Source organism: Phyllobates terribilis, unplaced genomic scaffold (genome assembly GCF_046119375.1).
Source record: "Phyllobates terribilis strain yellow unplaced genomic scaffold, ASM4611937v1 Scaffold_9__5_contigs__length_417890890, whole genome shotgun sequence".
Taxonomy (NCBI): Eukaryota; Metazoa; Chordata; class Amphibia; order Anura; family Dendrobatidae; genus Phyllobates; species Phyllobates terribilis.
Genome location: NW_027362769.1, coordinates 192,054,801 through 192,079,147, shown reverse-complemented (window position 1 = coordinate 192,079,147; position 24,347 = coordinate 192,054,801). Strand labels below are relative to the sequence as shown.

At 56.1% G+C, this 24,347-nt stretch overlaps 1 protein-coding gene across 1 annotated transcript in view; it reads left to right on the top strand.

The window, feature by feature from the left end:
- CFAP221 (cilia and flagella associated protein 221) overlaps positions 1 to 24,347 on the top strand; it is a 214,888-nt gene that overhangs the window by 34,052 nt on the left and 156,489 nt on the right. The window contains exon 5 of the mRNA XM_073647564.1: positions 12,138 to 12,233. Within this exon, the coding sequence (XP_073503665.1) occupies positions 12,138 to 12,233 (96 nt within the window). The remainder of the gene's footprint in view (positions 1 to 12,137; positions 12,234 to 24,347) is intronic.

The following is a 24,347-nucleotide window of genomic DNA, read 5'->3' as shown; positions in this document are numbered from 1 at the left end:
GTGTGGCTCCTATAGTGTGCGCTCCTCCTGTATGTGTCAGTGTGGCCCCTGTAGTGTGCTCTCCTCCTGTATGTGTCAGTGTGGCCCCTGTAGTGTGCGCCCCTCCTGTATGTGTCAGTGTGACCCCTATAGTGTGCTCTCCTCCTGTATGTGTCAGTGTGGCCCCTATAGTGTGCGCTCCTCCTGTATGTGTCAGTGTGGCCCCTGTAGTGTGCTCTCCTCCTGTATGTGTCAGTGTGACCCCTATAGTGTGCGCCCCTCCTGTATGTGTCAGTGTGGCCCCTGTAGTGTGCTCTCCTCCTGTATGTGTCAGTGTGACCCCTATAGTGTGCGCTCCTCCTGTATGTGTCAGTGTGGCCCCTATAGTGTGCGCCCCTCCTGTATGTGTCAGTGTGACCCCTATAGTGTGCGCTCCTCCTGTATGTGTCAGTGTGACCCCTGTATTGTGCTCTCCTCCTGTATGTGTCAGTGTGACCCCTATAGTGTGCGCCCCTCCTGTATGTGTCAGTGTGACCCCTGTATTGTGCTCTCCTCCTGTATGTGTCAGTGTCGCCCCTATAGTGTGCGCTCCTCCTGTATGTGTCAGTGTGGCCCCTGTAGTGTGCTCTCCTCCTGTATGTGTCAGTGTGACCCCTATAGTGTGCGCCCCTCCTGTATGTGTCAGTGTGACCCCTGTAGTGTGCGCTCCTCCTGTATGTGTCAGTGTGGCCCCTATAGTGTGCGCTCCTCCTGTATGTGTCAGTGTGGCCTCTGTAGTGTGCGCTCCTCCTGTATGTGTCAGTGTGACCCCTGTAGTGTGCGCTCCTCCTGTATGTGTCAGTGTGGCTCCTATAGTGTGCGCCCCTCCTGTATGTGTCAGTGTGACCCCTGTAGTGTGCTCTCCTCCTGTATGTGTCAGTGTGGCTCCTATAGTGTGCGCTCCTCCTGTATGTGTCAGTGTGGCCCCTGTAGTGTGCTCTCCTCCTGTATGTGTCAGTGTGGCCTCTGTAGTGTGCGCCCCTCCTGTATGTGTCAGTGTGACCCCTGTAGTGTGCGCTCCTGCTGTATGTGTCAGTGTGACCCCTGTAGTGTGCGCTCCTGCTGTATGTGTCAGTGTGGCCCCTATAGTGTGCTCTCCTCCTGTATGTGTCAGTGTGACCCCTGTAGTGTGCGCTCCTGCTGTATGTGTCAGCGTGACCCCTGTAGTGTGCTCTCCTCCTGTATGTGTCAGCGTGACCCCTATAGTGTGCGCCCCTCCTGTATGTGTCAGTGTGACCCCTATAGTGTGCGCTCCTCCTGTATGTGTCAGTGTGGCCCCTATAGTGTGCTCTCCTCCTGTATGTGTCAGTGTGACCCCTGTAGTGTGCGCTCCTGCTGTATGTGTCAGTGTGACCCCTGTAGTGTGCGCTCCTGCTGTATGTGTCAGTGTGGCCCCTATAGTGTGCTCTCCTCCTGTATGTGTCAGTGTGGCCCCTATAGTGTGCTCTCCTCCTGTATGTGTCAGTGTGGCCCCTATAGTGTGCTCTCCTCCTGTATGTGTCAGTGTGACCCCTGTAGTGTGCGCTCCTGCTGTATGTGTCAGTGTGACCCCTGTAGTGTGCGCTCCTGCTGTATGTGTCAGTGTGACCCCTGTAGTGTGCTCTCCTCCTGTATGTGTCAGTGTGACCCCTGTAGTGTGCGCTCCTGCTGTATGTGTCAGTGTGACCCCTGTAGTGTGCGCTCCTGCTGTATGTGTCAGTGTGGCCCCTATAGTGTGCTCTCCTCCTGTATGTGTCAGTGTGACCCCTGTAGTGTGCTCTCCTCCTGTATGTGTCAGTGTGGCCCCTATAGTGTGCGCTCCTCCTGTATGTGTCAGTGTGGCCCCTGTAGTGTGCTCTCCTCCTGTATGTGTCAGTGTGACCCCTATAGTGTGCGCCCCTCCTGTATGTGTCAGTGTGGCCCCTGTAGTGTGCTCTCCTCCTGTATGTGTCAGTGTGACCCCTATAGTGTGCGCTCCTCCTGTATGTGTCAGTGTGGCCCCTATAGTGTGCGCCCCTCCTGTATGTGTCAGTGTGACCCCTATAGTGTGCTCTCCTCCTGTATGTGTCAGTGTGGCCCCTATAGTGTGCTCTCCTCCTGTATGTGTCAGTGTGGCCCCTATAGTGTGCTCTCCTCCTGTATGTGTCAGTGTGACCCCTATAGTGTGCGCTCCTCCTGTATGTGTCAGTGTGGCCTCTGTAGTGTGCGCTCCTCCTGTATGTGTCAGTGTGACCCCTGTAGTGTGCGCTCCTCCTGTATGTGTCAGTGTGGCCCCTATAGTGTGCGCTCCTCCTGTATGTGTCAGTGTGACCCCTGTAGTGTGCGCTCCTCCTGTATGTGTCAGTGTGGCCTCTGTAGTGTGCGCTCCTCCTGTATGTGTCAGTGTGACCCCTGTAGTGTGCGCTCCTGCTGTATGTGTCAGTGTGGCCCCTATAGTGTGCGCCCCTCCTGTATGTGTCAGTGTGACCCCTGTAGTGTGCTCTCCTCCTGTATGTGTCAGTGTGGCTCCTATAGTGTGCTCTCCTCCTGTATGTGTCAGTGTGGCCTCTGTAGTGTGCGCCCCTCCTGTATGTGTCAGTGTGACCCCTGTAGTGTGCGCTCCTGCTGTATGTGTCAGTGTGACCCCTGTAGTGTGCGCTCCTGCTGTATGTGTCAGTGTGGCCCCTATAGTGTGCTCTCCTCCTGTATGTGTCAGTGTGACCCCTGTAGTGTGCGCTCCTGCTGTATGTGTCAGTGTGACCCCTGTAGTGTGCTCTCCTCCTGTATGTGTCAGCGTGACCCCTATAGTGTGCGCCCCTCCTGTATGTGTCAGTGTGACCCCTATAGTGTGCGCTCCTCCTGTATGTGTCAGTGTGGCCCCTATAGTGTGCTCTCCTCCTGTATGTGTCAGTGTGACCCCTGTAGTGTGCGCTCCTGCTGTATGTGTCAGTGTGACCCCTGTAGTGTGCGCTCCTGCTGTATGTGTCAGTGTGGCCCCTATAGTGTGCTCTCCTCCTGTATGTGTCAGTGTGGCCCCTGTAGTGTGCTCTCCTCCTGTATGTGTCAGTGTGACCCCTATAGTGTGCGCTCCTCCTGTATGTGTCAGTGTGACCCCTATAGTGTGCGCTCCTCCTGTATGTGTCAGTGTGACCCCTGTAGTGTGCGCTCCTGCTGTATGTGTCAGTGTGACCCCTGTAGTGTGCGCTCCTCCTGTATGTGTCAGCGTGGCCCCTATAGTGTGCTCTCCTCCTGTATGTGTCAGCGTGACCCCTATAGTGTGCGCTCCCCCTGTATGTGTCAGCGTGACCCCTGTAGTGTGCGCTCCTCCTGTATGTGTCAGCGTGGCCCCTATAGTGTGCTCTCCTCCTGTATGTGTCAGCGTGACCCCTGTAGTTTGCGCTCCTCCTGTATGTGTCAGTGTGGCCCCTATAGTGTGCGCTCCTCCTGTATGTGTCAGTGTGGCCCCTGTAGTGTGCGCTCCTCCTGTATGTGTCAGTGTGGCCCCTATAGTGTGCGCTCCCCCTGTATGTGTCAGTGTGGCCCCTATAGTGTGCTCTCCTCCTGTATGTGTCAGTGTGACCCCTATAGTGTGCGCTCCTCCTGTATGTGTCAGTGTGGCCCCTATAGTGTGCTCTCCTCCTGTATGTGTCAGTGTGACCCCTGTAGTGTGCGCTCCTCCTGTATGTGTCAGTGTGGCCCCTATAGTGTGCGCTCCCCCTGTATGTGTCAGTGTGGCCCCTATAGTGTGCTCTCCTCCTGTATGTGTCAGTGTGACCCCTATAGTGTGCGCTCCTCCTGTATGTGTCAGTGTGGCCCCTATAGTGTGCGCTCCTCCTGTATGTGTCAGTGTGGCCCCTGTAGTGTGCGCTCCTCCTGTATGTGTCAGTGTGGCCCCTATAGTGTGCGCTCCTCCTGTATGTGTCAGTGTGACCCCTGTAGTGTGCGCTCCTCCTGTATGTGTCAGTGTGACCCCTATAGTGTGCGCTCCCCCTGTATGTGTCAGTGTGGCCCCTATAGTGTGCTCTCCTCCTGTATGTGTCAGTGTGACCCCTATAGTGTGCGCTCCTCCTGTATGTGTCAGTGTGACCCCTGTAGTGTGCTCTCCTCCTGTATGTGTCAGCGTGACCCCTGTAGTGTGCGCTCCTCCTGTATGTGTCAGTGTGGCCCCTATAGTGTGCGCTCCTCCTGTATGTGTCAGTGTGGCCCCTATAGTGTGCGCTCCTCCTGTATGTGTCAGTGTGGCCCCTATAGTGTGCTCTCCTCCTGTATGTGTCAGTGTGACCCCTATAGTGTGCGCTCCCCCTGTATGTGTCAGTGTGGCCCCTATAGTGTGCTCTCCTCCTGTATGTGTCAGTGTGACCCCTGTAGTGTGCGCTCCTCCTGTATGTGTCAGTGTGGCCCCTATAGTGTGCTCTCCTCCTGTATGTGTCAGTGTGACCCCTGTAGTGTGCGCTCCTCCTGTATGTGTCAGTGTGGCCTCTGTAGTGTGCGCCCCTCCTGTATGTGTCAGTGTGGCCCCTATAGTGTGCGCTCCTCCTGTATGTGTCAGTGTGGCCCCTGTAGTGTGCGCTCCTCCTGTATGTGTCAGTGTGGCCCCTATAGTGTGCTCTCCTCCTGTATGTGTCAGTGTGACCCCTATAGTGTGCGCTCCTCCTGTATGTGTCAGTGTGGCCTCTGTAGTGTGCGCCCCTCCTGTATGTGTCAGTGTGACCCCTATAGTGTGCGCTCCTCCTGTATGTGTCAGTGTGGCCCCTATAGTGTGCGCTCCCCCTGTATGTGTCAGTGTGGCCCCTATAGTGTGCTCTCCTCCTGTATGTGTCAGTGTGACCCCTGTAGTGTGCGCTCCTCCTGTATGTGTCAGTGTGGCCCCTATAGTGTGCGCTCCTCCTGTATGTGTCAGTGTGGCCTCTGTAGTGTGCGCTCCTCCTGTATGTGTCAGTGTGGCCTCTGTAGTGTGCGCTCCTCCTGTATGTGTCAGTGTGGCCTCTGTAGTGTGCGCTCCTCCTGTATGTGTCAGTGTGGCCCCTGTAGTGTGTGCTCCTCCTGTATGTGTCAGTGTAGCTCCTATAGTGTGCGCTCCCCCTGTATGTGTCAGTGTGGCCCCTATAGTGTGCTCTCCTCCTGTATGTGTCAGTGTGACCCCTGTAGTGTGCGCTCCTGCTGTATGTGTCAGTGTGACCCCTGTAGTGTGCGCTCCTGCTGTATGTGTCAGTGTGGCCCCTATAGTGTGCTCTCCTCCTGTATGTGTCAGTGTGGCCCCTATAGTGTGCTCTCCTCCTGTATGTGTCAGTGTGACCCCTGTAGTGTGCTCTCCTCCTGTATGTGTCAGTGTGACCCCTATAGTGTGCGCTCCTCCTGTATGTGTCAGTGTGACCCCTATAGTGTGCGCTCCTCCTGTATGTGTCAGCGTGACCCCTGTAGTGTGCTCTCCTCCTGTATGTGTCAGCGTGACCCCTGTAGTGTGCGCTCCTCCTGTATGTGTCAGTGTGGCCCCTATAGTGTGCGCTCCTCCTGTATGTGTCAGTGTGGCCCCTGTAGTGTGCGCTCCTCCTGTATGTGTCAGTGTGGCCCCTATAGTGTGCGCTCCCCCTGTATGTGTCAGTGTGGCCCCTATAGTGTGCTCTCCTCCTGTATGTGTCAGTGTGACCCCTGTAGTGTGCGCTCCTCCTGTATGTGTCAGTGTGGCCCCTATAGTGTGCGCTCCCCCTGTATGTGTCAGTGTGGCCCCTATAGTGTGCTCTCCTCCTGTATGTGTCAGTGTGACCCCTATAGTGTGCGCTCCTCCTGTATGTGTCAGTGTGGCCCCTATAGTGTGCGCTCCTCCTGTATGTGTCAGTGTGGCCCCTGTAGTGTGCGCTCCTCCTGTATGTGTCAGTGTGCCCCCTATAGTGTGCGCTCCTCCTGTATGTGTCAGTGTGACCCCTGTAGTGTGCGCTCCTCCTGTATGTGTCAGTGTGACCCCTATAGTGTGCGCTCCCCCTGTATGTGTCAGTGTGGCCCCTATAGTGTGCTCTCCTCCTGTATGTGTCAGTGTGACCCCTGTAGTGTGCTCTCCTCCTGTATGTGTCAGTGTGACCCCTATAGTGTGCGCTCCTCCTGTATGTGTCAGTGTGACCCCTATAGTGTGCGCTCCTCCTGTATGTGTCAGCGTGACCCCTGTAGTGTGCTCTCCTCCTGTATGTGTCAGCGTGACCCCTGTAGTGTGCGCTCCTCCTGTATGTGTCAGTGTGGCCCCTATAGTGTGCGCTCCTCCTGTATGTGTCAGTGTGGCCCCTGTAGTGTGCGCTCCTCCTGTATGTGTCAGTGTGGCCCCTATAGTGTGCGCTCCCCCTGTATGTGTCAGTGTGGCCCCTATAGTGTGCTCTCCTCCTGTATGTGTCAGTGTGACCCCTGTAGTGTGCGCTCCTCCTGTATGTGTCAGTGTGGCCCCTATAGTGTGCGCTCCCCCTGTATGTGTCAGTGTGGCCCCTATAGTGTGCTCTCCTCCTGTATGTGTCAGTGTGACCCCTATAGTGTGCGCTCCTCCTGTATGTGTCAGTGTGGCCCCTATAGTGTGCGCTCCTCCTGTATGTGTCAGTGTGACCCCTGTAGTGTGCGCTCCTCCTGTATGTGTCAGTGTGACCCCTATAGTGTGCGCTCCCCCTGTATGTGTCAGTGTGGCCCCTATAGTGTGCTCTCCTCCTGTATGTGTCAGTGTGACCCCTATAGTGTGCGCTCCTCCTGTATGTGTCAGTGTGACCCCTGTAGTGTGCTCTCCTCCTGTATGTGTCAGCGTGACCCCTGTAGTGTGCGCTCCTCCTGTATGTGTCAGTGTGGCCCCTATAGTGTGCGCTCCTCCTGTATGTGTCAGTGTGGCCCCTATAGTGTGCGCTCCTCCTGTATGTGTCAGTGTGGCCCCTATAGTGTGCTCTCCTCCTGTATGTGTCAGTGTGACCCCTATAGTGTGCGCTCCCCCTGTATGTGTCAGTGTGGCCCCTATAGTGTGCTCTCCTCCTGTATGTGTCAGTGTGACCCCTGTAGTGTGCGCTCCTCCTGTATGTGTCAGTGTGGCCCCTATAGTGTGCTCTCCTCCTGTATGTGTCAGTGTGACCCCTGTAGTGTGCGCTCCTCCTGTATGTGTCAGTGTGGCCTCTGTAGTGTGCGCCCCTCCTGTATGTGTCAGTGTGGCCCCTATAGTGTGCGCTCCTCCTGTATGTGTCAGTGTGACCCCTGTAGTGTGCGCTCCTCCTGTATGTGTCAGTGTGGCCCCTATAGTGTGCTCTCCTCCTGTATGTGTCAGTGTGACCCCTATAGTGTGCGCTCCTCCTGTATGTGTCAGTGTGGCCTCTGTAGTGTGCGCCCCTCCTGTATGTGTCAGTGTGACCCCTATAGTGTGCGCTCCTCCTGTATGTGTCAGTGTGGCCTCTGTAGTGTGCGCCCCTCCTGTATGTGTCAGTGTGGCCCCTATAGTGTGCGCTCCTCCTGTATGTGTCAGTGTGACCCCTGTAGTGTGCGCTCCTCCTGTATGTGTCAGTGTGGCCCCTATAGTGTGCTCTCCTCCTGTATGTGTCAGTGTGACCCCTGTAGTGTGCGCTCCTCCTGTATGTGTCAGTGTGGCCCCTATAGTGTGCTCTCCTCCTGTATGTGTCAGTGTGACCCCTGTAGTGTGCGCCCCTCCTGTATGTGTCAGTGTGGCCTCTGTAGTGTGCGCTCCTCCTGTATGTGTCAGTGTGGCCTCTGTAGTGTGCGCTCCTCCTGTATGTGTCAGTGTGGCCCCTGTAGTGTGCGCCCCTCCTGTATGTGTCAGTGTGACCCCTGTAGTGTGCTCTCCTCCTGTATGTGTCAGTGTGACCCCTGTAGTGTGCGCTCCTCCTGTATGTGTCAGTGTGGCCCCTATAGTGTGCGCTCCTCCTGTATGTGTCAGTGTGGCCTCTGTAGTGTGCGCTCCTCCTGTATGTGTCAGTGTGGCCTCTGTAGTGTGCGCTCCTCCTGTATGTGTCAGTGTGGCCTCTGTAGTGTGCGCTCCTCCTGTATGTGTCAGTGTGGCCCCTGTAGTGTGTGCTCCTCCTGTATGTGTCAGTGTAGCTCCTATAGTGTGCGCTCCCCCTGTATGTGTCAGTGTGGCCCCTATAGTGTGCTCTCCTCCTGTATGTGTCAGTGTGGCCCCTATAGTGTGCGCTCCTCCTGTATGTGTCAGTGTGGCCTCTGTAGTGTGCGCTCCTCCTGTATGTGTCAGTGTGGCCTCTGTAGTGTGCGCCCCTCCTGTATGTGTCAGTGTGGCCTCTGTAGTGTGCGCCCCTCCTGTATGTGTCAGTGTGACCCCTGTAGTGTGCGCTCCTCCTGTATGTGTCAGTGTGACCCCTGTAGTGTGCGCCCCTCCTGTATGTGTCAGTGTGGCCTCTGTAGTGTGCGCCCCTCCTGTATGTGTCAGTGTGACCCCTGTAGTGTGCTCTCCTCCTGTATGTGTCAGTGTGACCCCTGTAGTGTGCGCTCCCCCTGTATGTGTCAGTGTGGCCTCTGTAGTGTGCGCCCCTCCTGTATGTGTCAGTGTGGCCCCTGTAGTGTGCGCCCCTCCTGTATGTGTCAGTGTGGCCCCTATAGCGTGCGCTCCTCCTGTATGTGTCAGTGTGACCCCTGTAGTGTGCGCTCCTCCTGTATGTGTCAGTGTGGCCCCTGTAGTGTGCGCTCCTCCTGTATGTGTCAGTGTGGCCCCTGTAGTGTGCGCTCCTCCTGTATGTGTCAGTGTGGCCCCTGTAGTGTGCGCCCCTCCTGTATGTGTCAGTGTGACCCCTGTAGTGTGCGCCCCTCCTGTATGTGTCAGTGTGGCCCCTGTAGTGTGCGCCCCTCCTGTATGTGTCAGTGTGACCCCTGTAGTGTGCGCTCCTCCTGTATGTGTCAGTGTGACCCCTGTAGTGTGCGCTCCTCCTGTATGTGTCAGTGTGACCCCTGTAGTGTGCGCTCCTCCTGTATGTGTCAGTGTGGCCCCTGTAGTGTGCGCCCCTCCTGTATGTGTCAGTGTGACCCCTGTAGTGTGCGCTCCTCCTGTATGTGTCAGTGTGGCCCCTGTAGTGCGCGCCCCTCCTGTATGTGTCAGTGTGGCTCCTATAGTGTGCGCTCCTCCTGTATGTGTCAGTGTGGCCCCTGTAGTGTGCGCTCCTCCTGTATGTGTCAGTGTGGCCCCTGTAGTGTGCGCTCCCCCTGTATGTGTCAGTGTGGCCCCTGTAGTGTGCGCCCCTCCTGTATGTGTCAGTGTGACCCCTGTAGTGTGCGCTCCTGCTGTATGTGTCAGTGTGACCCCTGTAGTGTGCGCTCCTGCTGTATGTGTCAGTGTGACCCCTGTAGTGTGCGCTCCTCCTGTATGTGTCAGTGTGACCCCTGTAGTGTGCGCTCCTCCTGTATGTGTCAGTGTGACCCCTATAGTGTGCGCTCCTCCTGTATGTGTCAGTGTGACCCCTGTAGTGTGCGCTCCTCCTGTATGTGTCAGTGTGACCCCTGTAGTGTGCGCTCCTCCTGTATGTGTCAGTGTGGCCCCTGTAGTGTGCGCTCCTCCTGTATGTGTCAGTGTGGCCCCTGTAGTGTGCGCTCCTCCTGTATGTGTCAGTGTGACCCCTATAGTGTGCGCTCCTCCTGTATGTGTCAGTGTGGCCTCTGTAGTGTGCGCCCCTCCTGTATGTGTCAGTGTGACCCCTATAGTGTGCGCTCCTCCTGTATGTGTCAGTGTGACCCCTATAGTGTGCGCTCCTCCTGTATGTGTCAGTGTGGCCTCTGTAGTGTGCGCCCCTCCTGTATGTGTCAGTGTGACCCCTATAGTGTGCGCTCCTCCTGTATGTGTCAGTGTGGCCCCTGTAGTGTGCGCTCCTCCTGTATGTGTCAGTGTGGCCCCTGTAGTGTGCGCTCCTCCTGTATGTGTCAGTGTGGCCCCTGTAGTGTGCGCTCCTCCTGTATGTGTCAGTGTGGCCCCTGTAGTGTGCGCTCCTCCTGTATGTGTCAGTGTGGCCTCTGTAGTGTGCGCTCCTCCTGTATGTGTCAGTGTGGCCCCTGTAGTGTGCGCTCCTCCTGTATGTGTCAGTGTGGCCCCTGTAGTGTGCGCTCCTCCTGTATGTGTCAGTGTGGCCCCTGTAGTGTGCGCTCCTCCTGTATGTGTCAGTGTGGCCCCTGTAGTGTGCGCTCCTCCTGTATGTGTCAGTGTGACCCCTATAGTGTGCGCTCCTCCTGTATGTGTCAGTGTGGCCCCTGTAGTGTGCGCTCCTCCTGTATGTGTCAGTGTGGCCCCTGTAGTGTGCGCTCCTCCTGTATGTGTCAGTGTGGCCTCTGTAGTGTGCTCTCCTCCTGTATGTGTCAGTGTGACCCCTGTAGTGTGCGCTCCTCCTGTATGTGTCAGTGTGGCCTCTGTAGTGTGCTCTCCTCCTGTATGTGTCAGTGTGGCCCCTGTAGTGTGCGCTCCTCCTGTATGTGTCAGTGTGGCCTCTGTAGTGTGCGCTCCTCCTGTATGTGTCAGTGTGACCCCTATAGTGTGCTCTCCTCCTGTATGTGTCAGTGTGGCCTCTGTAGTGTGCGCTCCTCCTGTATGTGTCAGTGTGGCCCCTATAGTGTGCGCTCCTCCTGTATGTGTCAGTGTGACCCCTGTATTGTGCTCTCCTCCTGTATGTGTCAGTGTGACCCCTATAGTGTGCGCTCCTCCTGTATGTGTCAGTGTGGCCTCTGTAGTGTGCGCTCCTCCTGTATGTGTCAGTGTGACCCCTGTAGTGTGCGCTCCTCCTGTATGTGTCAGTGTGACCCCTGTAGTGTGCGCTCCCCCTGTATGTGTCAGTGTGACCTCTGTAGTGTGCGCTCCTCCTGTATGTGTCAGTGTGACCCCTATAGTGTGCTCTCCTCCTGTATGTGTCAGTGTGACCCCTATAGTGTGCTCTCCTCCTGTATGTGTCAGTGTGACCCCTATAGTGTGCGCTCCTCCTGTATGTGTCAGTGTGACCCCTGTAGTGTGCGCTCCTCCTGTATGTGTCAGTGTGACCCCTGTAGTGTGCTCTCCTCCTGTATGTGTCAGTGTGACCCCTATAGTGTGCGCTCCTCCTGTATGTGTCAGTGTGGCCTCTGTAGTGTGCTCTCCTCCTGTATGTGTCAGTGTGACCCCTATAGTGTGCGCTCCTCCTGTATGTGTCAGTGTGGCCTCTGTAGTGTGCGCTCCTCCTGTATGTGTCAGTGTGACCCCTGTAGTGTGCTCTCCTCCTGTATGTGTCAGTGTGACCCCTATAGTGTGCTCTCCTCCTGTATGTGTCAGTGTGACCCCTATAGTGTGCGCTCCTCCTGTATGTGTCAGTGTGGCCTCTGTAGTGTGCTCTCCTCCTGTATGTGTCAGTGTGACCCCTATAGTGTGCGCTCCTCCTGTATGTGTCAGTGTGGCCTCTGTAGTGTGCGCTCCTCCTGTATGTGTCAGTGTGGCCTCTGTAGTGTGCTCTCCTCCTGTATGTGTCAGTGTGACCCCTGTAGTGTGCTCTCCTCCTGTATGTGTCAGTGTGGCCCCTGTAGTGTGCGCTCCTCCTGTATGTGTCAGTGTGGCCTCTGTAGTGTGCGCTCCTCCTGTATGTGTCAGTGTGACCCCTGTATTGTGCTCTCCTCCTGTATGTGTCAGTGTGACCCCTATAGTGTGCGCTCCTCCTGTATGTGTCAGTGTGGCCTCTGTAGTGTGCGCTCCTCCTGTATGTGTCAGTGTGACCCCTGTAGTGTGCGCTCCCCCTGTATGTGTCAGTGTGACCCCTGTAGTGTGCTCTCCTCCTGTATGTGTCAGTGTGACCTCTGTAGTGTGCTCTCCTCCTGTATGTGTCAGTGTGACCCCTATAGTGTGCTCTCCTCCTGTATGTGTCAGTGTGACCTCTGTAGTGTGCGCTCCTCCTGTATGTGTCAGTGTGACCCCTATAGTGTGCTCTCCTCCTGTATGTGTCAGTGTGACCCCTATAGTGTGCTCTCCTCCTGTATGTGTCAGTGTGACCCCTATAGTGTGCGCTCCTCCTGTATGTGTCAGTGTGACCCCTGTAGTGTGCGCTCCTCCTGTATGTGTCAGTGTGACCCCTGTAGTGTGCGCTCCTCCTGTATGTGTCAGTGTGACCCCTGTAGTGTGCGCTCCTCCTGTATGTGTCAGTGTGACCCCTGTAGTGTGCGCCCCTGATCTGCTCCTCTCCACACAGGATCGCTTCGCCCCCGGTTTGGCTCTTACGGTCGATGTTCAGTTCGTTGCTGATGAATGGAGATATTACTATGATTGTATCCGCGTCCACGGCAAGGTAAGAAGACACGTGTATACTGTATATAAACTGTGTGCAGAATTATCAGGCAAATGCGTATTTTGCTCACATGATACTTTTTCTACATGTCGTCCTCCTCCAAGCTGCATAGTCTGAGAGTCAACTACAAATTAAGTAAATCTGATGATGTGCATCTCTGTAATGAGGAGGGGTGTTGACTAATGACATCAACACCCTATATAATAATAATAATCTTTTTATTTATATAGCGGCAACATATTCCGCAGCACTTTACAATTCACACAATTTACAGACATTATGGGCACTGTCCCCATTGGGGCTCACAATCTACATTCCCCATCAGTCTTTGGAGTGTGGGAGGAAACCGGAGAACCCGGAGCAAAACCCACGCAACCACGGGGAGAACATTCAAACTACTTGCAGATGTTGTCCTTGGTGGGATTTGAACCCAGGACCCCAGCGCTGCAAGGCTGCAGTGCTAACCACTGAGCCACCGTGCTGCCTATATAAGGTGTGCTTAATTATTAGGCAACTTCCTTTTCTTTGGCAAAATGGGTCAGAAGAGAGATTTGACGGCTCTGAAAAGTCCAGTATTGTGAGATGTCTTGCAGAGGGAGGCAGCAGTCTTGAGATTTCCAAACTTTTGAAGCGTGATCACCGAACAATCAAGCATTTCATGGCAAATAGCCAATAGGGTCGCAAGAAGCGTGTTGGCCAAAAAAGGAATTGAGGAAAATCAAGCGTGAAGCTGCCAAGATGCCACTCACCACCAGTTTTGCCATATTTCAGAGCTGCAACGTTACTGGAGTATCAAAAAGCACAAGGTGTGCGATACTCAGGGACATGGCCAAGGTAAGGAAGGCTGAAAAACCACCACCTCTGAACAAGAAACATAAGATAAAACGTCAAGAATGGGCCAAGAAATATCTGAAGACTGATTTCTCAAAGGTTTTATGGACTGATGAAATGAGAGTGACTCTTGATGGGCCAGATGGATGGGCCAGAGGCTGGATCAGTAAAGGGCAGAGAGCTCCACTCCGACTCAGACGCCAGCAAGGTGGAGGTGGGGTACTGGTATGGGCTGGTATCATCAAAGATGAACTTGTGGGACCTTTTCAGGTTGAGGATGGAGTGAAGCTCAACTCCCAGACCTACTGCCAGTTTCTGGAAGACAACTTCTTCAAGCAGTGGTAAGGAAGAAGTCGGTATCGTTCAAGAAAAACATGATTTTCATGCAGGACAATGCTCCATCACATGCATCCAACTACTCCACAGCGTGGCTGGCCAGTAAAGGTCTAAAAGAAGAAAAAATAATGACATGGCCCCCCTGTTCACCTGATCTGAACCCCATAGAGAACCTTTGGTCCATCATAAAATGTGAGATCTACAGGGAGGGAAAACAGTACACCTCTGGGAACACTGTCTGGGAGGCTGTGGTGAGATCTACAGGGAGGGAAAACAGTACACCTCTGGGAGCAGTGTCTGGGAGGCTGTGGTGGCTGCTGCACGCAATGTTCATCAAAAACAGATCAAGCAGCTGACAGAATCTATGGATGGAGGCTGCTGAGGGTCATCATAAAGAAAGGTGGCTATATTCATCACTAACTTTTTGGTTTTTGTTTTTGCATGTCAGAAATGTTTATTTCTAAATGTTGTGCACTGATATTGGTTTACCTGGCGAAAATAAACAAGTGAGATGGGATTATATTTGGTTTTTATTAAGTTGCCTAAATAATTCTGCACAGTAATAGTTACCTGCACAAACAGATATCCTCCTAAGATAGCCGAATCTAAAAAAAACCCACTCCAACTTCCAAAAATATCAAGCTTGGATATTTATGAGTCTTTTGGGTTGATTGAGAACATAGTTGTTCATCAATAATAAAAATAATCCTCTAAAATACAACTTGCCTAATAATTCTGCACACAGTGTAGGGTGAAAGCTGCTCTAATAAGGGGTTCTACATGTAGCTTCATATACCGCACCTAATGTATATGTGCCTGCCTGTGTATAATGACGCATCTGTCTGTACCATATATATAGTGTGAATGTGTGTGTATATGTACAGTTGTGCTCAAAAGTTTACACACCCCGGCACAATTTTTCTTTTCTTGGCTTTGTTTCAGAGAATATGAATGATAACCATAAACCTTTTCCTCCCCTCATGGTTACTGGTTGGGTGAAGCCATTTATTGTGTTTTCTCTTTTTAAATCTTAATGACAACCAAAAACATCCACATGACCCTGATCAGAAGTTCCCGTACCCCAGTTCTTAATACCGTGTATTGCCCCCTCTAACATCAATGGCAGCTTGAAGTCTTTTGTGGTAGTTGTGGATGAGGGTCTTTATTTTCTCAGATGGTAAAGCTGCCCATTCTTCTTGGCAAAAAGCCTCCAGTTCCTGTAAATTCCTGGGCTGTCCAGCATGAACTGCGCGCTTGAGATCTCCCCAGAGTGGCTCAATGATATTGAGGTCAGGAGACAGAGATGGCCTCTCCAGAACCTTCACTTTGTTCTGCTGGAGCCAATGACAGGTCGACTCGGCCTTGTGTTTTGGATCGTTGTCATGTTGGAACGTCCAAGTACGTCCCATGCGCAGCTTCCGGGCTGATGAGTGCAAATTTGCCTCCAGTATTTGCTGATAACGTGTTGCATTCATCTTTCCTTCAACTTCTACCAAGTTTCCTGTGCCTTTGTAGCTCACACATCCCCAAAACATCAGTGATCCACCTCCGTGCTTTACTGTAGGAATGGTGTTCCTTACATCATAGGCCTTGTTGACCTCTCTCCAAATGTAACGTTTATAGTTGTGGCCAAAAAGTTCAATTTTGGTCTCATGACTCCAAATTACCTTGTTCCAGGAGTTTTGAGGCTTGTCTCTGTGCTGTTTGGCGTATTGTAGGCGAGATACTTTGTGGCATTTGCGCAGTAATGGCTTTCTTCTGGCGACTCGACCATGCAGCCATTTTTCTTCAAGTGCCTCCTTATTGTGCATCTTGAAACATCCACTCCGCTAGTTTTCAGAGAGTCCTGAATTTCAGCTGATGTTATTTGTGGGTTTTTCTTTGCATCCCGAACAATTTTCCTGGCAGTTGTGGCCGAAATTTTTGTTGGTCTACCTGACCGTGGTTTGGTTTTTACAGAGCCCCTGATTTTCCAGTTGTTAATCACAGTTTGAATGCTGCTGACTGGCATTATCAATTCCTTGGATATCTTTTTGTATCCCTTTCCTGTGTTATACAGTTCAACTACCTTTTCCCGTAGATCCGTTGACAATTCTTTTGCTTTCCCCATGACTCACAATCCAGAAACATCAGTGGCTGGATGAAAGATGCAAGAGTCTGTCTGGATCCCAGAAACTCACTCAGCTTTTATGCACACACACTGATTACAAGCAAACAGGTCACAGGTGAGGATGTTACCTTTAGTAGCCATTCAAACCCATTTGTGTCAAATTCTGTGCATGTTATCAGGCCAAAATCACCGGGGTATGTGAACTTATGATCAGGGTCATGTGGATGTTTTTGGTTGTCATTAAGCTTTAAAAAGAGAAAACACAGGAGTTTGACAATAAATGGCTTCACCCAACCAGTAACCATGAGTGGAGGAAAAGGCTTTTCATTATCATTCATATTCTCTGAAACCAGGGCTGTGGAGTCGGTATAAAATGGAGCGACTCCGACTCCTAAAATATATAATACATTGGGTGCAGGAGTTCAATGCAGTTTGTGGGGAATATTTTTTCATAAGAATTTGGGAAAGTTATGAAATGTCCTATAAATGTCCGTCCTATTCCTGATCTCAGGGTCTGGACTTTTATCTGAGATGAATCTGTGCTGCAGTAAATTCATCACTTACACATGAGCCGTGTATGAGGGGGTCGGAGCCGTGTATGAGGGGGTCGGGGCCATGTATGAGGGGGTCGGAGTCGTGTATGAGGGGGTCGGGGCCATGTATGAAGGGGTCGGAGTCATGTATGAGGGGGTCGGAGTCATGGGAATTGAGGAGTCTGAGGTTTGGCTTACCGACTCCACAGCTCTGTCTGAAACAAGGCCAAGAAAGAAAAAATTCTGCCGGGGTATGTAAACTTTTGAGCATAACTGTATCTACCACTCCTATATGTGCAGGTGATGTGTACGCTCTGTACCCTATAGATGGAGCCCCCGCAGTCTGCCCTGTGTCCTATAGATGAGGCCCCCCACAGTCTGCCCTGTGCCCTATAGATGGGGCCCCCACAGTCTGCCCTGTGCCCTATAGATGGGGCCCCCACAGTCTGCCCTGTGCCCTATAGATGCCCCCACAGTCTGCCCTGTGCCCTATAGATGGGGCCCCCACAGTCTGCCCTGTGCCCTATAGATGGGGCCCCCACAGTCTGCCCTGTGCCCTATAGATGGGGCCCCCACAGTCTAACCTGTGCCCTATAGATGGGGCCCCCACAGTCTGCCCTGTGCCCTATAGATGGGGCCCCCACAGTCTGCCCTGTGCCCTATAGATGGGGCCCCCACAGTCTGCCCTGTGCCCTATAGATGGGGCCCCCACAGTCTGCCCTGTGCCCTATAGATGGGGCCCCCACAGTCTGCCCTGTGCCCTATAGATGAGGCCCCCACAGTCTGCCCTGTGCCCTATAGATGGGGCCCCCACAGTCTGCCCTGTGCCCTATAGATGGGGCCCCCACAGTCTGCCCTGTGCCCTATAGATGGGGCCCCCACAGTCTGCCCTGTGCCCTATAGATGGGGCCCCCACAGTCTGCCCTGTGCCCTATAGATGAGGCCCCCACAGTCTGCCCTGTGCCCTATAGATGGGGCCCCCACAGTCTGCCCTGTGCCCTATAGATGGGGCCCCCACAGTCTGCCCTGTGCCCTATAGATGGGGCCCCCACAGTCTGCCCTGTGCCCTATAGATGGAGCCCCCGTAGTCTGCCCTGTGCCCTATAGATAGGGCCCCCACAGTCTGCCCTGTACCCTATAGATGGGGCCCCCACAGTCTGCCCTGTGCCCTATAGATGGGGCCCCCACAGTCTGCCCTGTGCCCTATAGATGAGGCCCCCACAGTCTGCCCTGTGCCCTATAGATGGGGCCCCCACAGTCTGCCCTGTGCCCTATAGATGGGGCCCCCACAGTCTGCCCTGTGCCCTATAGATGGGGCCCCCACAGTCTGCCCTGTGCCCTATAGATGGGGCCCCCACAGTCTGCCCTGTGCCCTATAGATGGAGCCCCCGTAGTCTGCCCTGTGCCCTATAGATAGGGCCCCCACAGTCTGCCCTGTACCCTATAGATGGGGCCCCCACAGTCTGCCCTGTGCCCTATAGATGGGGGGCCCCCACAGTCTGCCCTGTGCCCTATAGATGGGGCCCCCACAGTCTGCCCTGTGCCCTATAGATGGAGCCCCCGCAGTCTGCCCTGAGCCCTATAGATGGGGCCCCCACAGTCTGCCCTGTGCCCTATACATGCCACCCCCACAGTCTGCCCTGTGCGCTATAGATGGAGTCCCCACAGTCTGCCCTGTGCCCTATGGATGAGGCCCCCCCACAGCCTGCCCTGTACCCTATAGATGGGGCCCCCACAGTCTGCCCTGTGCCCTATAGATGAGGCCCCCCCACAGTCTGCCCTGTGCCCTATAGATGCCCCCACAGTCTGCCCTGTGCCCTATAGATGCCCCCACAGTCTGCCCTGTGCCCTATAGATGCCCCCACAGTCTGCCCTGTGCCCTATAGATGGGGCCCCCACAGTCTGCCCTGTGCCCTATAGATGGGGCCCCCACAGTCTGCCCTGTGCCCTATACATGCCCCCCCCCCAGTCTGCCCTGTACCCTATAGATGGGGCCCCCACAGTCTGCCCTGTGCCATATAGATGGGGCCCCCACAGTCTGCTCTGTGCCCTATAGATGTGGCCCCCATAGCCTGACCTGTGCCCTATGCATACCCCCCCACAGTCTGCCCTATACCCTATAGATGGAGTCCCCACAGTCTGCCCTGTGCCCTATAGATGGAGTCCCCACAGTCTGCCCTGTACCCTATAGATGAGGCCCCCGCAGTCTGCCCTGTACCCTGTAGATGGGCCCCTCACAGTCTGCCCTGTGCCATATACATGGGGCCCCCCCACAGTCTGCCCTGTGCCCTATAGATGGGGCCCCCACAGTCTGCCCTGTGCCCTATAGATGGAGCCCCCGCAGTCTGCCCTGTGCCCTATAGATGGGGCCCCCACAGTCTGCCCTGTGCCCTATAGATGGGGCCCCCACAGTCTGCTCTGTGCCCTATAGATGGGGCCCCCACAGTCTGCCCTGTGCCCCATACATGGGGCCCCCCACAGTCTGCCCTGTGCCCTATAGATGGGGCCCCCACAGTCTGCCCTGTACCCTATAGATGGGGCCCCCACAGTCTGCCCTGTACCCTATAGATGCCCCACAGTCCGCCCTGTGCCCTATAGATGAGGCCCCCCACAGTCTGCCCTGTGCCCTTATAGATGGGGCCCCCACAGTCTGCCATGTGCCCTATAGATGGGCCCCCCACAGTCTGCCCTGTGCCCTATAGATGGGGCCCCCACAGTCTGCCCTGTGCCCTATAGATGGGGCACCCACAGTGTGCCCTATAGATGGGGCCCCCACAGTCTGCCCTGTGCCCTATAGATGATCCCCCACAGTCTGCCCTGTACCCTATAGATGCCCCCCACAGTCTGCCCTGTGCCCTATAGATGAGGCCCCCCACAGTCTGCCCTGTGCCCTATAGATGGGGCCCCCCACAGTCTGCCCTGTGCCCTATAGATGGGGCCCCCACAGTCTGGCCTGTGTCCTATAGATGGGGCCCCCACAGTCTGCCCTGTGCCCTATAGATGGAGCCCCCACAGTCTGCCCTGTGCCCTATAGATGGGGCCCCCACAGTCTGCCCTGTGCCCTATAGATGGGGCCCCCACAGTCTGCCCTGTGCCCTATAGATGGAGCCCCCGCAGTCTGCCCTGTGCCCTATAAATGGGGCCCCCCACAGTCTGCCCTGTGCCCTATAGATGGGGCCCCCACAGTCTGCTCTGTGCCCTATAGATGGGGCCCCCACAGTCTGCCCTGTGCCCCATACATGGGGCCCCCCACAGTATGCCCTGTGCCCTATAGATGGGGCCCCCACAGTCTGCCCTGTACCCTATAGATGGGGCCCCCACAGTCTGCCCTGTACCCTATAGATGCCCCACAGTCCGCCCTGTGCCCTATAGATGAGGCCCCCCACAGTCTGCCCTGTGCCCTATAGATGGGGCCCCCACAGTCTCCCCTGTGCCCTAGAGATGGGGCCCCCACAGTCTGCCATGTGCCCTATAGATGGGCCCCCCACAGTCTGCCCTGTGCCCTATAGATGGGGCCCCCACAGTCTGCCCTGTGCCCTATAGATGGGGCCCCCACAGTCTGCCCTGTGCCCTATAGATGGGGCCCCCACAGTCTGCCCTGTGCCCTATAGATGGGGCACCCACAGTCTGCCCTGTGCCCTATAGATGGGGCCCCCACAGTCTGCCCTGTGCCCTATGGATGAGGCCCCCACAGTCTGCCCTGTGCCCTATAGATGACCCCCCACAGTCTGCCCTGTACCCTATAGATGAGGCCCCCCACAGTCTGCCCTGTGCCCTATAGATGGGGCCCCCACAGTCTGCCCTGTGCCCTGTAGCTGGGGCCCCCACAGTCTGGCCTGTGTCCTATAGATGGGGCCCCCACAGTCTGCCCTGTGTCCTATAGATGGGGCCCCCACAGTCTGCCCTGTGCCCTATAGATGGAGCCCCCACAGTCTGCCCTGTGCCCTATACATGCCCCCCCCCAGTCTGCCCTGTACCCTATAGATGGGGCCCCCACAGTCTGCCCTGTGCCCTATAGATGGGGCCCCCACAGTCTGCCCTGTGCCCTATAGATGGGGCCCCCACAGTCTGCCCTGTGCCCTATAGATGGGGCCCCCACAGTCTGCCCTGTGCCCTATAGATGGGGGGCCCCCACAGTCTGCCCTGTGCCCTATAGATGGGGCCCCCACAGTCTGCCCTGTGCCCTATAGATGGAGCCCCCGCAGTCTGCCCTGAGCCCTATAGATGGGGCCCCCACAGTCTGCCCTGTGCCCTATACATGCCACCCCCACAGTCTGCCCTGTGCGCTATAGATGGAGTCCCCACAGTCTGCCCTGTGCCCTATGGATGAGGCCCCCCCACAGCCTGCCCTGTACCCTATAGATGGGGCCCCCACAGTCTGCCCTGTGCCCTATAGATGAGGCCCCCCCACAGTCTGCCCTGTGCCCTATAGATGCCCCCACAGTCTGCCCTGTGCCCTATAGATGCCCCCACAGTCTGCCCTGTGCCCTATAGATGGGGCCCCCACAGTCTGCCCTGTGCCCTATAGATGGGGCCCCCACAGTCTGCCCTGTGCCCTATACATGCCCCCCCCCAGTCTGCCCTGTACCCTATAGATGGGGCCCCCACAGTCTGCCCTGTGCCCTATAGATGGGGCCCCCACAGTCTGCCCTGTGCCCTATAGATGGGGCCCCCACAGTCTGCCCTGTGCCCTATAGATGGGGCCCCCACAGTCTGCCCTGTGCCCTATAGATGGAGCCCCCACAGTCTGCCCTGTGCCCTATAGATGGGGCCCCCGCAGTCTGCCCTGTGCCCTATAGATGGAGCTCCCGCAGTCTGCCCTGTGCCCTATAAATGGGGCCCCCCACAGTCTGCCCTGTGCCCTATAGATGGGGCCCCCACAGTCTGCTCTGTGCCCTATAGATGGAGCCCCCGCAGTCTGCCCTGTGCCCTAGAGATGGGGGCCCCCGCAGTCTGCCCTATAGATGGGGGCCCCCACAGTCTGCCCTGTGCCCTATAAATGGGGCCCCCACAGTCTGCCCTGTGTCCTATAAATGGGGCCCACACAGTCTGCCCTATAGATGGGGCCCCCACAGTCTGTCCTGTGCCCTATAGATGAGACATCAACAGTCTGCCCTGTGCCCTATAAATGGGGCCCCCACAGTCTGCTCTGTGCCCTATAAATGGGGCCCCCACAGTCTGCCCTATAGATGGGGCCCCCACAGTCTGCCCTGTGCCCTATAGATGAGACCTCAACAGTCTGCCCTGTGCCCTATAGATGGGGCCCCCACAGTCTGCCCTGTGCCCTATAGATGGGGCCCCCACAGTCTGCCCTGTGCCCTATAGATGGGGCCCCCACAGTCTGCCCTGTGCCCTATAGATTGGGCCCCCACAGTCTGCCCTGTGCCCTATAGATGGGGGCCCCCACAGTCTGCTCTGTGCCCTATAGATGGGGACCCCACAGTTTGCCCTGTGCCCTATACATGGGCCCCCCCACAGTCTGCCCTGTGCCCTATAGATGGGGCCCCCACAGTCTGCCCTGTGCCCTATAGATGAGACCTCAACAGTCTGCCCTGTGCCCTATAGATGGGGCCCCCACAGTCTGCCCTGTGCCCTATAGATGGAGCCCCCACAGTCTGCCCTGTGCCCTATAGATGGAGCCCCCACAGTCTGCCCTGTGCCCTATAGATGGGGCCCCCACAGTCTGCCCTGTGCCCTATAGATGGGGCCCCCACAGTCTGCCCTGTGCCCTATAGATGGGGGCCCCCACAGTCTGCTCTGTGCCCTATAGATGGGGCCCCCACAGTCTGCTCTGTGCCCTATAGATGGGGCCCCCACAGTCTACCCTGTGCCCTATAGATGGGGCCCCCACAGTCTGCTCTGTGCCCTATAGATGGGGCCCCCACAGTCTACCCTGTGCCCTATAGATGGGGCCCCCACAGTCTGCTCTGTGCCCTATAGATGGGGCCCCCACAGTCTGTCCTGTGCCCTATAGATGGGGCCCCCACAGTCTGCTCTGTGCCCTATAGATGGAGCTCCCACAGTCTGCCCTGTGCCCTATAGATGGGGCCCCCACAGTCTGCCCTGCGCCCTATACATGGGCCCCCCCCACAGTCTGCCCTGTAGCCTATAGATGAGGCCCCCGCAGTCTGCCCTGTACCCTGTAGATGGGCCCCTCACAGTGTGCCCTGTAGATGGGGCCCCCACAGTCTGCCCTGTGCCCTATAGATGGGCCGCCCACAGTCTGCCCTGTGCCCTATACATGGGGCCTCCCCACAGTCTGCCCTGTGCCCTATAGATGGGCCGCAAACAGTCTGTCCTGTGCCCTATAGATGGGGCCCCCACAATCTGCCCTGTACCCCATAGATGGGCCGCCCACAGTCTGCCCTGTGCCCTATACATGGGGCCCCCCCACAGTCTGCCCTGTGCCCTATAGATGGGGCCCCCACAGTCTGCCCTGTACCCTATAGATGGGGCCCCCACAGTCTGCCCTGTGCCCTATAGATGCCCCCACAGTCTGCCCTGTGCCCTATAGATGAGGCCCCCCACAGTCTGCCCTGTGCCCTATAGATGGGGCCCCCACAGTCTGCCCTGAGCCCTATAGATGGGGCCCCCACAGTCTGCCCTGTGCCCTATAGATGAGGCACCCACAGTCTGCCCTGTGCCCTATAGATGGGGCCCCCACAGTCTGCCCTGTGCCCTATAGATGGGGCCCCCACAGTCTGCCATGTGCCCTATAGATGGCCCCTACAGTCTGCCCTGTACCCTATAGATGCCCCCACAGTCTGCCCTGTACCCTATAGATACCCCCCCAGTCTGCCCTGTGCCCTATAGATGAGGCCCCCCACAGTCTGCTCTGTGTCATATAGATGAGGCCCCCCACAGTCTGCCCTGTGCCCTATAGATGGGGCCCCAACAGTCTGCCCTGTGCCCTATAGATGGGGCCTCCACAGTCTGCCCTGTGCCCTATAGATGGGGCCCCCACAGTCTGCTCTGTGCCCTATAGATGGGGCCCCCTCAGTCTGCCCTGTGCCCTATAAATGGGGCCACCACAGTCTGCCCTATAGATGGGGCCCCCACAGTCTGTCCTGTGCCCTATAGATGAGACCGCAACAGTCTGCCCTGTGCCCTATAGATGGGGCCCCCACAGTCTGTCCTGTGCCCTATAGATGGAGGCCCCCACAGTCTGCTCTGTGCCCTATAGATGGGGCCCTCACAGTCTGCCCTGTGCCCTATAGATGGGGCCCCCACAGTCTGCCCTGTGCCCTATAGATGGGGCCCCCACAGTCTGCCCTGTACCCTATAGATGCCCCCACAGTCTGCCCTGTGCCCTATAGATGAGGCCCCCCACAGTCTGCCCTGTGCCCTATAGATGGGGCCCCCACAGTCTGCCCTGTGCCCTATAGATGGAGCCCCCACAGTCTGCTCTGTGCCCTATAGATGGGGCCCCCACAGTCTACCCTGTGCCCTATAGATGGGGCCCCCACAGTCTGCCCTGTGCCCCATAGATGGGGCCCCCACAGTCTGCCCTGTGCCCTATAGATGGGGCCCCCACAGTCTTCCCGGTGCCCTATAGATGGGGCCCCCACAGTCTGCCCTGTGCCCTATAGATGGGGCCCCCACAGTCTGCCCTGTGCCCTATAGATGGGGCCCCCACAGTCTGCCCTGTGCCCTATAGATGGAGCCCCCCACAGTCTACCCTGTGCCCTATAGATGGGGCTCCCCCACAGTCTGCCCTGTGCCCTATAGATGGGGCCACACAGTCTTCCCTGTACCCTATAGATGCCCCCCACAGTCTGCCCTTTGCCCTATAAATGAGGCCCCCCACAGTCTGCCCTGTGCCCTATAGATGAGGCCCCCGACTGTCTGCCCTGTGCCCTATAGATGGGGCCCCCACAGTCTGCCCTGTGCCCTATAGATGGGGCCTCCTCAGTCTGCCCTGTGCCCTATAGATGGGGCCCCCACAGTCTGCCCTGTGCCCTATAGATGGGGCCCCCACAGTCTGCCCTGTGCCCTATAGATGGGGCCCCCACAGTCTGCCCTGTGCCCTATACATGGGCCCCCCCACAGTCTGCCCTCTGCCCTATAGATGGAGTCCCATAGTCTGCCCTTTACCCTATAGATGAGGCCCCCGCAGTCTGCTCTGTACCCTGTAGATGGGCCCCTCACAGTCTGCCCTGTGCCCTATAGATAGGGCCCCCACAGTCTACCCTGTGCCCTATAGATGGGCCGCCCACAGTCTGCTATTTGCCCTATACATGAGGCCCCCCCACAGTCTGCCCTGTGCCCTATAGATGGGCCGCCCACAGTCTGACCTGTGCCCTA